At 39.4% G+C, this 13,246-nt stretch overlaps 1 protein-coding gene across 1 annotated transcript in view; it reads right to left on the bottom strand.

Annotated features, from left to right (window-relative positions):
• Nucleotides 1-12,676, bottom strand: part of LOC118498392 (5-hydroxytryptamine receptor 2C-like) — a 32,393-nt gene extending 19,717 nt beyond the window's left edge. Inside the window, exon 1 of the mRNA XM_036016349.1 lies at nucleotides 12,649-12,676. Coding sequence (XP_035872242.1) covers nucleotides 12,649-12,676 — 28 coding nt within the window. The remainder of the gene's footprint in view (nucleotides 1-12,648) is intronic.
• Between the last annotated feature and the right edge of the window lie 570 nt (nucleotides 12,677-13,246).

Raw genomic sequence — 13,246 nt, 5'->3', positions numbered from 1 at the left:
AATAATGAGAAAATGTGTCTTTTAACCACTCTGAATCTTCCTTCTGAAAGCTCAGGGACTGTTTCGGTCCTCAGAACAGGCTGTTCCAAGCTTAGCATCCTCCCTCCCTTTTCTCCAGCCTCACTAAAGTTGTCAAGGACACTAGATAATGAGACAGCTCACTTCTGAACACACTCAAGGAATACAGTAATCAATAAGAATTAACAACAACAACAAAATGTAAATGTATTTGCCAGTAGAGAAAAAACTGTTTCGGAAAGTTACGATCATAAATTTGTCAACCTAAAGCATGCTATAAGGGGGCTAGTGGGTGTGACGTGTTAAAGAAATATTAAGAATCCTCCTTGTTTATGCCAGAGCCATGGCCTTTTATTGTAAAAATTTAATATAGGTGTAGTGTCTCCTGGGGAGAACTAGCCCTTCTCCATGGAAGACAAAGTACCATCTTTTAACTCAGTACGTGTAAACACTGATCATTTCCTTAGGGAAGAACTGGCTATTCTCCCAGAGGGAATGGTTAGTGAATCGAGTCACAAAAGTCCCTTGGTGCATAACCATCTTTGTCTAAAACATATTTAAATAGAGCACCCTGGCCCCCCATCTTTCCTACTTTCCTTGAAAACTCTGAACCTAGGAGCTACCAGGTCCTGAGAACAACAGGGCAATTAACTTGCTGCTTAAACTCATTGCAGCTTGTGGAAACAGCAGGGGGCCTGTCTTTCCAAGCTAAGCAAATTATTAAAGAATGTCCTGATTGCCAAGCCCTTAGCAAGGCACCCCCATCCACAGGAGTTAATCCTCAAGGACTAGGTTCTCAAATAATTTAGCAAACAGATATCATGCATTACGCTCCCTTTGGGAAATTCAAATGCATTCATATTTCTATTGATACTTTCTCTGGTGCCCTACATGCATCTGCCTTAACAGGAGAATCTGCTAAAAATACACAAGCCATTGGCTTGAGGCCTTTAGTCATTTAGGATGGTCTCAGCAAATTAAAACTGATAATGGCCCTGGATACCTTGTATATTCTACTCAGGTCTCCCTTCAGTGCTGGAATATGTGACATAAAACAGGAATACCTTATAATCCAACAGGTCAAACAATTATAGAACAGGCACATTATACTTAAAAAAAATCTTCTTAAAAAACAAAAAAGGGGTGGCCATGAGTCCTCCCCCCAAAACTTGATTTTATTAGCCATGTTTACCTATAATTTTTAAAATTGTGATGAATCACTTTGTACTCCAATTGAAAAACATTTTCAAAAGAAAGAGCCAAAGTCACCTTATCCTCAGGTTTTATATAGATATTCACTGGGAGATGGCTCTTGGCAGGACTCTGTAGACCTCTTAACTTGGGGAAGAGGGTAGGCATGTGTTTCCATCCCTACAGGTCCTGTCTGGCTAACAACCAAAAGAGTAAAGCCTTATCATGAGTGGGATAGACACCAAGCTCTGCTACCTAGAGCCGAGAACCAATCGACTGACAGACCAGATGGCCCAGCTGACCCTGAACACCAGAAGGAAAACAAACACTCACACCATCACTCATGGGTCTGGGTCTGCCAACAGAGAAGGATGGGGCCTGCCCCAATGACAGAGGCCAAAGCTTAAGCACCTCCTGCATAGGGCAACAACCCCTTGGTGCCCCATAATGTTTAATGGTTGAACCCTAAAAACTGGTTCAATGGGCTGAATTTATGGGTTTGGGTCCTAACAGCCCTTGGGTGACCCCTTGTCTTAACCTTATTTGTGCTTTATGATATATATATAGAGAGAGAGGTTGTTTTCTTAAGATTGCATTCAGGAATGGAAAATAGTAGGTTTCACAGGCTTAGTAGCTACAATTGCATTTACAAATGAAAAAGTGGGGAGATCAGATATTAGGAACTGCCCTGCCTGGTTTCAGAAGCTGTAACCCCCCGATGGCTAAAGCTGAGTGAGAGACTTTGGGACCATAAGCCATGAAGGAGACAAAGTTTATTTCCCTGGCAGGCACACTGCCTCTACCCACTTTACTTCACACTGCCTGGCCCCCAATGCTTGGTCAGTTATCCAGTGACAGATAAGATTCCTCAAGGGAGGATAGACCTAAGACAGGCACGATCACAGGAAGGCCCTCAGGGAAGGACTTGAGGGGCTTTAGAAAAAGAGGGGGATGGACCCTCGTCTCTTGGCTTTGACATAGCCTGAGTCATCATTCTGTTTGTGAGAAGTCTCCTAACCTCTTGACTGCCTTCCTTCCCCTGCTCAACCTAAGCCTGAAACAATGCCAGTGGTGAGTGCAGCCCTGTGCTGGAAAGGGCGGATTTCCCAGGGCAATCAGGCCTAAGAGAGACAGTATAAAATCCCATTAAACCTGCTTTGCTAATACTCTCAATTTAAATGATAAGGGTCCAAGCCTGAAATGAGTTTGTTTCCCCAAAATTTTGTGGCATGTTAGCTATGTGACCCTGACTCAAAATAGGCCCTCAGAGTCCTTTGAATGTCATCTATTTGATCATTACTGCCTGACAATGATTGATGGGCTTAATCTGAGAGTGTGGGTATTTGGAACCGCTGGTTGCTTACTGATTATAATAATGCTTTATGCACTTTGATGTATTTGCAAATTATTTTCCCAGGGTCATGTGAGAGACCAGCAAGTAGCAGCTTTGTGGGATCTATAGTGGTCCTAACTAAAAACAAGGGGGGGATGTAGGAGACCATTCTGCATGGTGTGGGCCCAGCTCCCACTTGGAGACACACAGGACCCACACCCACAGATAGGCTTTCCTGTGGGGAATTAGGCCTGCAATGTACCTACGCTGCTTTGAGACTTGCTTTTGCTAAAATTCCCTCTCCCTGAATTGAGACAGGGAGTGCTTACTGTAACTTCCTAAAATCCATGCTAAACCTTCCAAGGAGGAGTGTAACCTGTTCACCTACATTTCCCTTTTCATTTGCAAATATCCTTCTTCTGTGATGTGATTAGCGGCATCACATCTGTTGTTTTTCTGCAAAAGGTGACAGCCTAAAGTGAACCTGTGCATAGTAAATGAGGATCATCATGTAATGTGCCGAGAAACCCAATAAAGGCTAGTTATGGCAAGGGCCGTGGCTTTTTCTCCCCTTGAGAGAAAAGCCATGCTCACCTTTACCCTCCACAGGACTCGGTAGTCCCTGTGAATGTCTCATGTCTTATGTACAATGTGGCAGAATCCACAAGCCAGGGTCTGCATCAATGGGACACTGTGAAGGCAGTCCTGAGAGGGAAGTTCATAGCAATACAAGACTACCTAAAAAAGATAAAAACATTTCAAATAACCTAATGCTACATCTACAAGAATGGAGGAACAATAACAAAGACAGCCCAGAGCAAGTAGAAAGAAGGAAATAACCAAGCTCAGAGCAAAATTAAATGACACAGAGAGTAACAGAACACTTCCAAGGATCAATGAATCCAGGAGGTGGGACTTTGAAAAGATGAACCAAATCAACAAGCATATATGCAGACTCATCAAGAAAAAAAGAGGGAGGGCCCAAATGAACACAATCAGAAATAAAAGAGGAGAGATCACAACTGATACCACAGAAATACAAAGGATTGTAAGAAATTACTACCAAGAACTGTGTGCTGAGAAATTTGAAAACCTAGGTGAAATGGGAAAATTTCTAGAAAAATATAATCTTCCAAAACTCAATGAAGAACAAGCAGAAAGCCTGAACAGACCAATAACAGCTGATGAAATTGAAGTGGTAACCAAAAAAATCCCAACACACAAAGCTCTGGAACAGATATTTTAAGAGGAGAATTTTACAATGCATTTAAGGATGAGTTAACCCCTATCTTTCACAGAATATTCTAAAAAATTCAAGAAGATAGAAGACTTCCAAACTCTTTTTCTGAACCCAGCATCATCCTAATCCCAAAATTAAACAAAGACACAACAAAGAAAAAAAAAACTTAAGGCCAATATCACTGGTGAACATAGACCCTAAAATCCTTAAGAAAATATTGGCAAACCCCATCCAGCAATACGTTAAAAAGATAATACACCATGATCCAGTGGGATTCATCCCAGGGATGCAAGGATGGTACAATATTCACAAATCAGTAAATATAATACTTCACATAAACAAAAGCAAAGACAAAAATCACATGATCATATCAATAGAGATGGAAAAAGCATTTGATAAGGTATAGCAGCCATTTATGATAAAAACACTCTGAAAAGTGGGAATAAAAGGAGCATTCTTCAACATAATAAAGGCCATACATGAGAGACCTACAGCCAACACCATACTCAATGGGCAAAAACTAAAAGCATTACAACTAAGATCAGGAACAATAAAAGGATGTCTGCTTTCACCACTTCTATTCAATATAGTGTTGAAAGTTTTAGCCACAGAGATCAGGCAAGAAAAGGAAATAAAAGGCATCCAAAGTGGAATGGAGGAAACAAACTGTCATTGTTTGCATATGACATGATAGTATACATAGAAAATCGTATAGACTCTGTCAAAAAAACTACTCAATATAATAAGTAAATTTGGTAAAGCAAAGGATACAAAAAGTCAATACTCAGAAATCAAAGGCATTTTTGTATGCCAACAATGAAATATCAAAAACAAAAATCAGAAAAAAAATCACATTTGATGTAGCAACAAGAAAAATAAAATACCTAGGAATAAACCTAACCAAGGAGGTAAAAGATCTGTACTCAGAAAACTACACAACACCAAAGAAGTAAATTAAGAAAGGCACAAAGTGATGGAAGCATATACTGTGTTCATGGATTGGAAGCGTTAACATCATCAAAATGTCCATACTACCCAAAGCAATTTACAAATTCAGCGCAATCCCTATAAAATTACCAGTGACATATTTCACATAGACCAAATGTTTCAAAAATTTATATGGAACCATAAATGACTCCAAATAGATGCTGCAGCTTTGAGAAAGATTAACAAAGTAGGAGGGATCCCAATACCTGATATCAAACTGTATTATAAGGCCACTGTAATCAAAACAGCATGGCATAGGCATAAGAACAGACACATAGATCAATGGAACAAAATAGAAAGCCCAGAAATAAACCCAAGTTTCTATAGTCAATTTATATTTTATAAAAGGGGAAGAAGCATAAAACGGAGTAAAACCAACTTCTTTGAAAAATGGTGATTGGAAATCTGGACAGCTACATGCAAAAAATTGAAACTTCATTACTGACTTACACCACACACAAAAATAAATTCAAGGTGGATATGACTTAAACGCAAATCATGACACCACAAAAGTCCTAGAGGGAAACATTGACAGGGAAATCTCAGATATTCCATGCAGCAATATTTTCACCAACATGTCCCCTAGAGCAAGGGACATAAAGGAAAGAATAAACAAATGTGATCTCATCAAAATAAAAAGCTTCTGCATGGATAAAGAAGATAGCATTAAAACAAAATAGAACCAACTACATGGAAAAACATATTTGCCAATAGTAATTCAGGCAAGGGTTTGATCTCCAAAATATATAACTCACACAAATCCAATCCAGGAAGACAAAAAACCCAATTTAAAAATGGGCAAAAGACCTGAAGAGACACTTCTCCAAGGAGGACATACAGAGGGCCCACAGACATATGAAAAGATGCTGAGCATCACTAGCCACTAGAGAGATGCAAATTAAAACCACAATGAGATACCACTTCACACCAGTCAGAATGACCATCATAAACAAATTAACAAACAACAAGTGTTGGAGTGGATGTAGAGAAAAGGGAACCCTAGCACACTGTTGGTGGGAATGCAGACTGGCGCAGCTGCTGTGGAAAACAATATAGCATTTCCTCAGAAAACTAAAAATGGAGCTGCCCTTTGACCTAGCAATTCCACTTCTAGGATTATATCCTAAGAACCCTGAGACACCAATCCAAAGAACCCATGAACCCCAATGTTCATAGTAGCACTTTTATGATAGCAAATTACTGGAAGCAATCTAAGTGCCCATCAGTAAATGAATGGATCAAAAAACTAAGGTACATTTACACAACGGAATACTACACAGCAGAACTAAAGAAGCAGTGCCTAACCTTGAGGACAGCATGGGTAGAACTGGAGAGCATTATGCTAAGTGAAATAATCCAGGTGGTGAAAGACAAATATCATATGATCTCATCTTTATATGGAGCCTAATCAATAAAACATACAAGCAAGCAAAATATAATCAGAGACATTGATATTAAGAACAATCTGACAATAACCAGAGGGGAGGTGGGACAGGATAATGGGAGGAAAGTGGGAAGGGGTTTCAGGAACAAGTATAAAGGACACATGGATAAAACCAAGGTGGGGTGGGATCAGGGATGGGAGGTGGGGATGCTTGGGGTGGAGGGGAGTCATGGGAGAAAATTCAGACAACTGTACTTGAAACAATAAAAATAATATAAATAAATAATAAATATCACTGATGGCCAGGTAGCAGTCATTATATATTTGACACTGCCAATGCATATATGAACCTGGTCTGAATAATCTTCTTTTGCCATCTTCTGGCATGATGTCCAAATTACCAACAGCAAGATATGAAAAATGAGTATGAACAGCACATAATCAACAGGTAAAATAGTTCAGTGTGAACCAAAAATCATAACAGGCAAAGAGAGAGAATGTTCTGAAGAAGACATTCTCAACAGGATCAAACGCCACAGAGAGGTCTAGAATTTGAACATTTTCTCTGTCTTTGAAAAAGATGTGGTTACTGGTGATTATGAGGAGAACACTTTCAGTGGAATAGTGAAGACAGGATGCAGATTTCTAACAGATGAATAATAAATGATAATGTGAAAGAGGAGAGAGATTATAAAATACATTTCCTGGAACAGATTGGTCAACATTAAAATGAAAACATATTTTAAGAAAATTATTACCAAACTGCAGGGCTATATGAGAAGTGTTTATCTTCATGAAGAATTTCTTTCAAGGACACCTAGGAGGACCACACCATGTCAAACTGACACGAGTGGTATCTTACCTTGTGGGATAACAAGTGAATCCCTTGAACATGGAAGTTAACAGCAGAAGATGAAGGAACTGTTTTCAGAGAACACAGAAGACAAAACACAGAGCTGCTTCTCAGTTCTCAGGTAATGAAGTATTACTGAGATTTGAGAAAAAAAGCATTCTGAATGCTTTTGTAATTTGATCAGTATGGTATTAGTGCAGTGAGAGTTTTAAGAAATTCAGAGTGACATTCAGAGTCAGCTTTGAACTCCAAGGGTTATTTTCAGCTTTAGGAATAGTGTAACAGCATAGAAACTGCATTTTAAAAATATGACCTTTTCTCCTTTCTTTCCTTTGATTCAAACTTTCCTCATCCAGCACCCTGACTCACCTGCCTCATTTTCCCTTGCAAGTCTACTCCTTTAATCATCAGTGAGGTTCTGATCAGCATCAAATAGCCGAGGAACAAAACCTTGGCACTATGGACACCAGAGACATAGTCCTCAACTAGAGATAACATGTATACTTCAGTGTTCTTTCAGCTCCAGACCCAGCAAAGTGGTGACACCAGGGGAGGCAATGCCATGGCTGAAATCACGGCTAGAGGCACCAGTCGCCCACCCTACTCTAGTGATGACCAATCTGCAGATACTGTGACCCCAACCATGACCCTAACTCCCTTAGTCATCATAATTAAAAATTTTCCCCTAAATAGCCCACCTCTTAGAAGTCATCCAGGAGCCAGATCCTTTTTGAGCATTGGCTCACCTGTCTCCAAGACATGGGTGACATTCTGAAAATATACCCTTAATTTCTTTGCTGCAAGCTCCTGTTTATGTCTTAACTGGACTTTGATGCATGCAGGCAAATGGACCAGTTTAGCCCAGTAACAATAGTAAGAACATAGGCATATTTAAATAAAAGACAATAATTGCAAATTAGTGGTAAGATAAGACCTTAAATGAATTTGAAGGAGGTTGAACTAAAAGAGAAAGCTTATAAGCGGGAAAGCATGAGCAGACACTCCATGAACTGAGAGGAGTGTCCAGGTTTTGTAAGATATTCTTGGAAAAGCATTTGTGGAGAAGCAGTGGAAGGGGTCGTAGTATGCAACAACAATGTAGCTGAAGGCATGAGGAAGTGAAATTTCAGGTAGCAATGAAATATGAGCACAGTTAACACTGAAAGGTAGCAGAATATGTCACCCCAAAATATGCTTCTTAGGCATAAGGACTATTTTAAGAAATGACAGGCACAAGAGAAACTCTGAAAACAGAGTAAAAGTAAACATTTTGTGAGGGAAATTTGCATTTATGAAAGAAATCTCCACTGTAAATGTTTCCCTCTCTGTCCCAAGAAGAGGATTACTCTAAATCACAAGATAATGTTGTCAATGGATAAGGCACCCACTTAAATCTGCATAACAAATCTTATCCTTGTTTACTGTGGTTGTCCTTGTAACCTTCTATAATTGACAGCCTCATAGCCAACATCTTTCTTTGATTTTTGCTGAAGATAGTATTTAAGATGATGGCTTGTGCCATCTGGGGGATTTACTCAGTTTTTCTGGATATCTTCCATGTATACTTAAAGCATACATGTAATGGGGTGCAGAGAAGAGACTATCCCCCATAGCCCATAATTGGAGGAAGGGGGAATGAATGATTCTTTAAGACACACAATGGCAAGTGGATAGCTATGTCTTTCCTGAAGGGAAGCAGGCTGTCACTCCCACCGCAGGACAAAAGGAATACAAGATTTTCAGAATGTATAGTGACTGGTGGTGTTGCCAGTGGAACTTATACAGCACCCACATGAGAGGCAAGGAGGCAAAGGTTCCTGTGTCACAGGGTACTCTTATTCTGACTAAAGATGGCAAAGTTTCACCAAAAGAAGGTGAAAAGGTATGAAGGAACTGGCAAGAGTAGCTCATCGTGGGAGGAGCTGGATATGAGGTCATATAGGAAGTTCTGGATCAGCACTTAAAATAAGGGCAGGCAGAGAGAGGAAGGCTGGTCTACCACAAGGACTAAGAGAGTAGGTAGCTGCCATGAGGAAGGAGCCATGAAGTAGGGAGATTTGGCCATGAGGTCTAAGAAAGGAAGCAGCAAGCAGCTATGCCATTTGTAGTGAAATGGTCTGCCATGAGGACTGGTATGTAAGGCAGAAGCCAAGCTGGCCAGGAATCAGGATTCAGCCATGCTGTCTGTAGTGAGGGAAGAGCTACATCTACTCCTCTGAGCAGGCAGCCATGAGGAGATGCAGCCATGCAATCTGTAGTGTGGAAGAAGCTAGGGTAAGAAAGAGGAGATCTGCTGGGAAACCTGCCTGAGGAAGATGCCGGCAAAAGTGATGGACCTGGAGATTGCTGGAACCTGCCAAACCAAGCACAGGTTTGTGAGAGATGCCTGGAATGCTGAACTTTGACGAGGGAATTCAGACTTCTGTTTCTCTGAAGGATGTATGGAGAAGCCACTCTCTTGGGATCTGCCTTCATGATCCAGTGTAACATGGCACATGTTTTTCTGGACTACTACATGGAGGCTGAAGACAACACACCTGATCCTGAAGGAGAGAGCTGCCGTGAGAGGACAGCAACTCTGAAACCCACAAGTGTACCTTATAGAAAGGTTGGGGGCTGCTCGTGTAGCCAGCTTAAGAACAGATAAGGATATGGGGAACTTTTGGGCATGTTTTGGCCTATAGCCTGATGGGGAGCAAGGGAAGTGCTGGGTCTTATGGGAGAACAAGGCTTTAAGCAGGAGTGATCCCAGTGCCCCAACCCCTGAGGCTGTAATGCTGTAAATAAAAACCTGTTTCCTTCAATACCATTTGTTGGGTCATGTGTCAAGGCACCATGTGGATGAGCTGCAATTTGTATGGATATATACATGTTATTAAAATTCTGTTTGTACTTCTTTTGTTAATCTGTTTTTTATTACAGAGCATCTAAGCCAGGAACGCAGAAGGGTAGAAAGAATTTTTTTTTCTTTTATGTTACTCACAAGCTAATGAACTTTGAGGAAACTAAAGATTATATTTGACATGTAATAATGTGCATATACATTAAAGCTGAGAATCAGTAGAATGGAAGAGTTTTAAGATACAAAAAGAAAGGTTACATATGATGACTGAAAAAAAGCAAGTTTTGCCTTTTGGAATACTGATTTTAAGATTGTGATTAAAAAACAAAAGGTGCAGAAACTTTGACCCTTCATTCTTTCCCACCTAAGAAATTCAGATAGATGAAAAGGATGGCTCTAAGAAAGAAAATTTCATCTTAACCTAATTTGACTTTATTATGGTAGACAAGAAGGTATCAGTCAGAGACTTGGTAATTATATTTTAATTTTAATCGATGTTCAAATAGAGTTTTCTGCCTTTTACTCCCATCCCAGCCCACTCCCAGCCTTCCCCCCTCCCTCCCATTTACAACCCACCTTGTTATTGTCCATGTGTCCTTTATACTTCTTCCTGCAAACTGTTCACCCTTTTCCCATGAAATTCCTTCCCTTCTCCCATATGGTCACTGTCAGCTGGTCTTAATTTCAGTGTCTTTGGTTATATTTTGCTTGTTTCTTTGTTTTGTTGTTTAGGTTCCTGTTAAAGGTGAGATCATATGGTATTTGTCTATCACTACCTGGCTTATTTCACTTAGTATAATGCTTTCCAGTTCCATCCATGCTGTTGCAAAGGGTAGGAGCTCCTCCTTACTTACTGCTGCATAGAATTCCATGCACCATAGTTTTCTGATTCATTATTTACTGATGGGCACCTAGGTTGCTTCCAACACTTGGCTATTGTAAATTGTGCTGCTATGAACATTGGGGTGCATAGGTTCTTTTGGATTGGTGTCTCAGGGTTCTTAGGATACAATCCTAGCAGTGGAATTGCTGGGTCAAAAGGAAGATGCATTTTTAGCTTTCTGAGAAAATTCTATACTATTTTCCATAGTGGTTGTATCAGTCTGCAATCCCACCAACAGTGCACTAGGGTCCCCTTTTCTCCACAACCTCTCCAACAGTTGTTACTTGATTTGTTTATGATGGCCATTCTGACTGGTGTGAAGTGGTATCTCATTGTGGTTAGCTAGAGATACTGAGCATCTTTTCATATGTCTAAGGATCCTCTGCATGTCCCCTTTGGAGAGGTGTCTGATCAAGTCCTTTGCCCATTTTTTAATTGGGTTGCTTGTCTTAGAATGGAGTTGTGTGAGTTCTTATATATTTTGGAGATTAAACCCTTCTGAGGTATCATTGACAAATATATTTTCCCATACGGTTGGCTCTCTTTTTATTTTAATACTGTTTTCTTTAGCCATGCAGAAGCTTTTTATTTTGAAGAGATCCCATTTGTTTATTCTTTCTTTTATGTCCCTTGCTCTAGGGACATCAGTGAAAATATTCTGCATGAACTATCTAAGATTTTCCTGCCTATGTTCTCCTCTAACACTTTAATGGTGTCACAGCTTATATTTAAATCTTTCATCCACCTTGAATTCACTTTTGTGTATGGTGTAAGTTGGTGCTCGAGTTTCACTTTTTTGTATGTAGCTGTCCAGCTCTCCCAACACCATTTGTTGAAGAGGCTACTTTTACTCCATTTTATGTCACTGCCCTCTTTGTTGAATATTAATTGACTGTAGAGACTTGGGTTTGTTTCTGGGCTCTCTATTCTTTTCCATTCATCTATCTGTCTGTTTTTATGCTAACACCAGGCTGTTTTGATCACAGTGGCCTTGTAATAGTTTTGTATCAGGTATTGAGATCCTTCCTACTTTGCTCTTCTTTCTCAAAATGGCAACATCTATTCAAGGTCATTTATGCTTGCATATAAATTATCAAAATGTTTGTCCTATGTCTGCAAAATATGTCATTGGTACTTGCATAGCTATTGCATTTAATCTGTAAAATGCTGTGGGTAGTATGGACATTTTGAAGATGTTAATTCTTCAGATCCAAAATATGGTATATTTTTCCACTTGTTTGTATCTTCCTTAATTTCCTTCTTCAGTGTTGTGTAGTTTTCTACATACAGGTCTTTCACCTCCTTGGTTAGGTTTATTCCTTGGTATTTTATTTTTCTTGTAGCTATATCAAATGGGATTTTCTCTTGATTTCTGCTTCTGCTGTTTCCTTGTTGGTATACAAATATGCCTTTGATTCTGGATATTGATTTTGTATCCGGCTGTTTTGCCAAAGTCATTTATTAGGATGAGCAGTTTTTTGGTGGAGTCTATAGGATTTTCTATGTATACTATCATGTCCTCTGCAAACAATAACAGTTTTGTTTCCTTCTTTCTACTTTGGATGCCTTTTTTTTTCCTTTTCTTGTCTGATCACTGTGGCTAAACCTTCCAATACTGTGTTGAACAGCAGTGGTGAAAGTGGACAGCCTTGTCTTGTTCCTGATCTTAGTGGAAAAGATTTTACATTTTGGCCATTGGGTAAGATGTTGGGTGTAGGTCTCTCATATATGGCCTTTATTATGTTGAGGAATGCTCCCTCTATTCCCACTTTGCTGAGTGTTTTTATCATAAATGGGTGCTGTACCTTATCAAATGCTTCTTCTGCATCTATCAATATGATCATGTGATTTTTGTCTTTGCTTTTGTTTATGCGATTTATTACCTTTATTAATTTGCAAATATTGTACCATCCTTACATCTCTGAATTGGATCCCACTTGGTCATCGTGTATGATCTTTTAAATGTATTGTTGGATGTGGTTTGACAATATTTTGTTTATGATTTTAGTGTCCATGTTCATCAGTGATATTGGCCTGAAGTTTTCTTTCTTTGTTCTGTCTTTATTTGGTTTTGGAATTAGCATGATGCTGCCTTCATGAAGAAGAGTTTGGGAGTCTTCCATTATTTTGGCTATTTTGCAATAGTCTGTGAAGGTTAGGGGTTAAGTCTTCCTTAAACACTTTATAGAATTCTCCTGAGAAACCATTACTGGTCCAGGGTTTTTGTGTGTTGAGATTTTTTGGTTACTACTTTAATTTTGTCTGCTCCTATTTGTGTGTTCAGGCTTTCTCCTTCTTCACTGAGTTTGGAAAATTATATTTTTCTAGAAATGTGTCCATTTCACTGAGGTTTACAAATTTCTTGGCATACAGTTCTTTTAGTAATTTTTTACAATGCCTTGCATTTCTATGATATCTGTCGTAATCTCTCCTCTTTCATTTCTGACTGTTCATTTGGGTTCTCTCTCTCTTTCTCTTGACGAGTCTGCATAAATGCTTGTTGATTGTGTTTATC

The sequence above is a fragment of the Phyllostomus discolor genome, chromosome X (genome assembly GCF_004126475.2).
Source record: "Phyllostomus discolor isolate MPI-MPIP mPhyDis1 chromosome X, mPhyDis1.pri.v3, whole genome shotgun sequence".
NCBI classification, from domain to species: domain Eukaryota; kingdom Metazoa; phylum Chordata; class Mammalia; order Chiroptera; family Phyllostomidae; genus Phyllostomus; species Phyllostomus discolor.
Note: the sequence above shows the minus strand (reverse complement) of the source record. Positions and strands in the feature narration are given on the sequence as shown.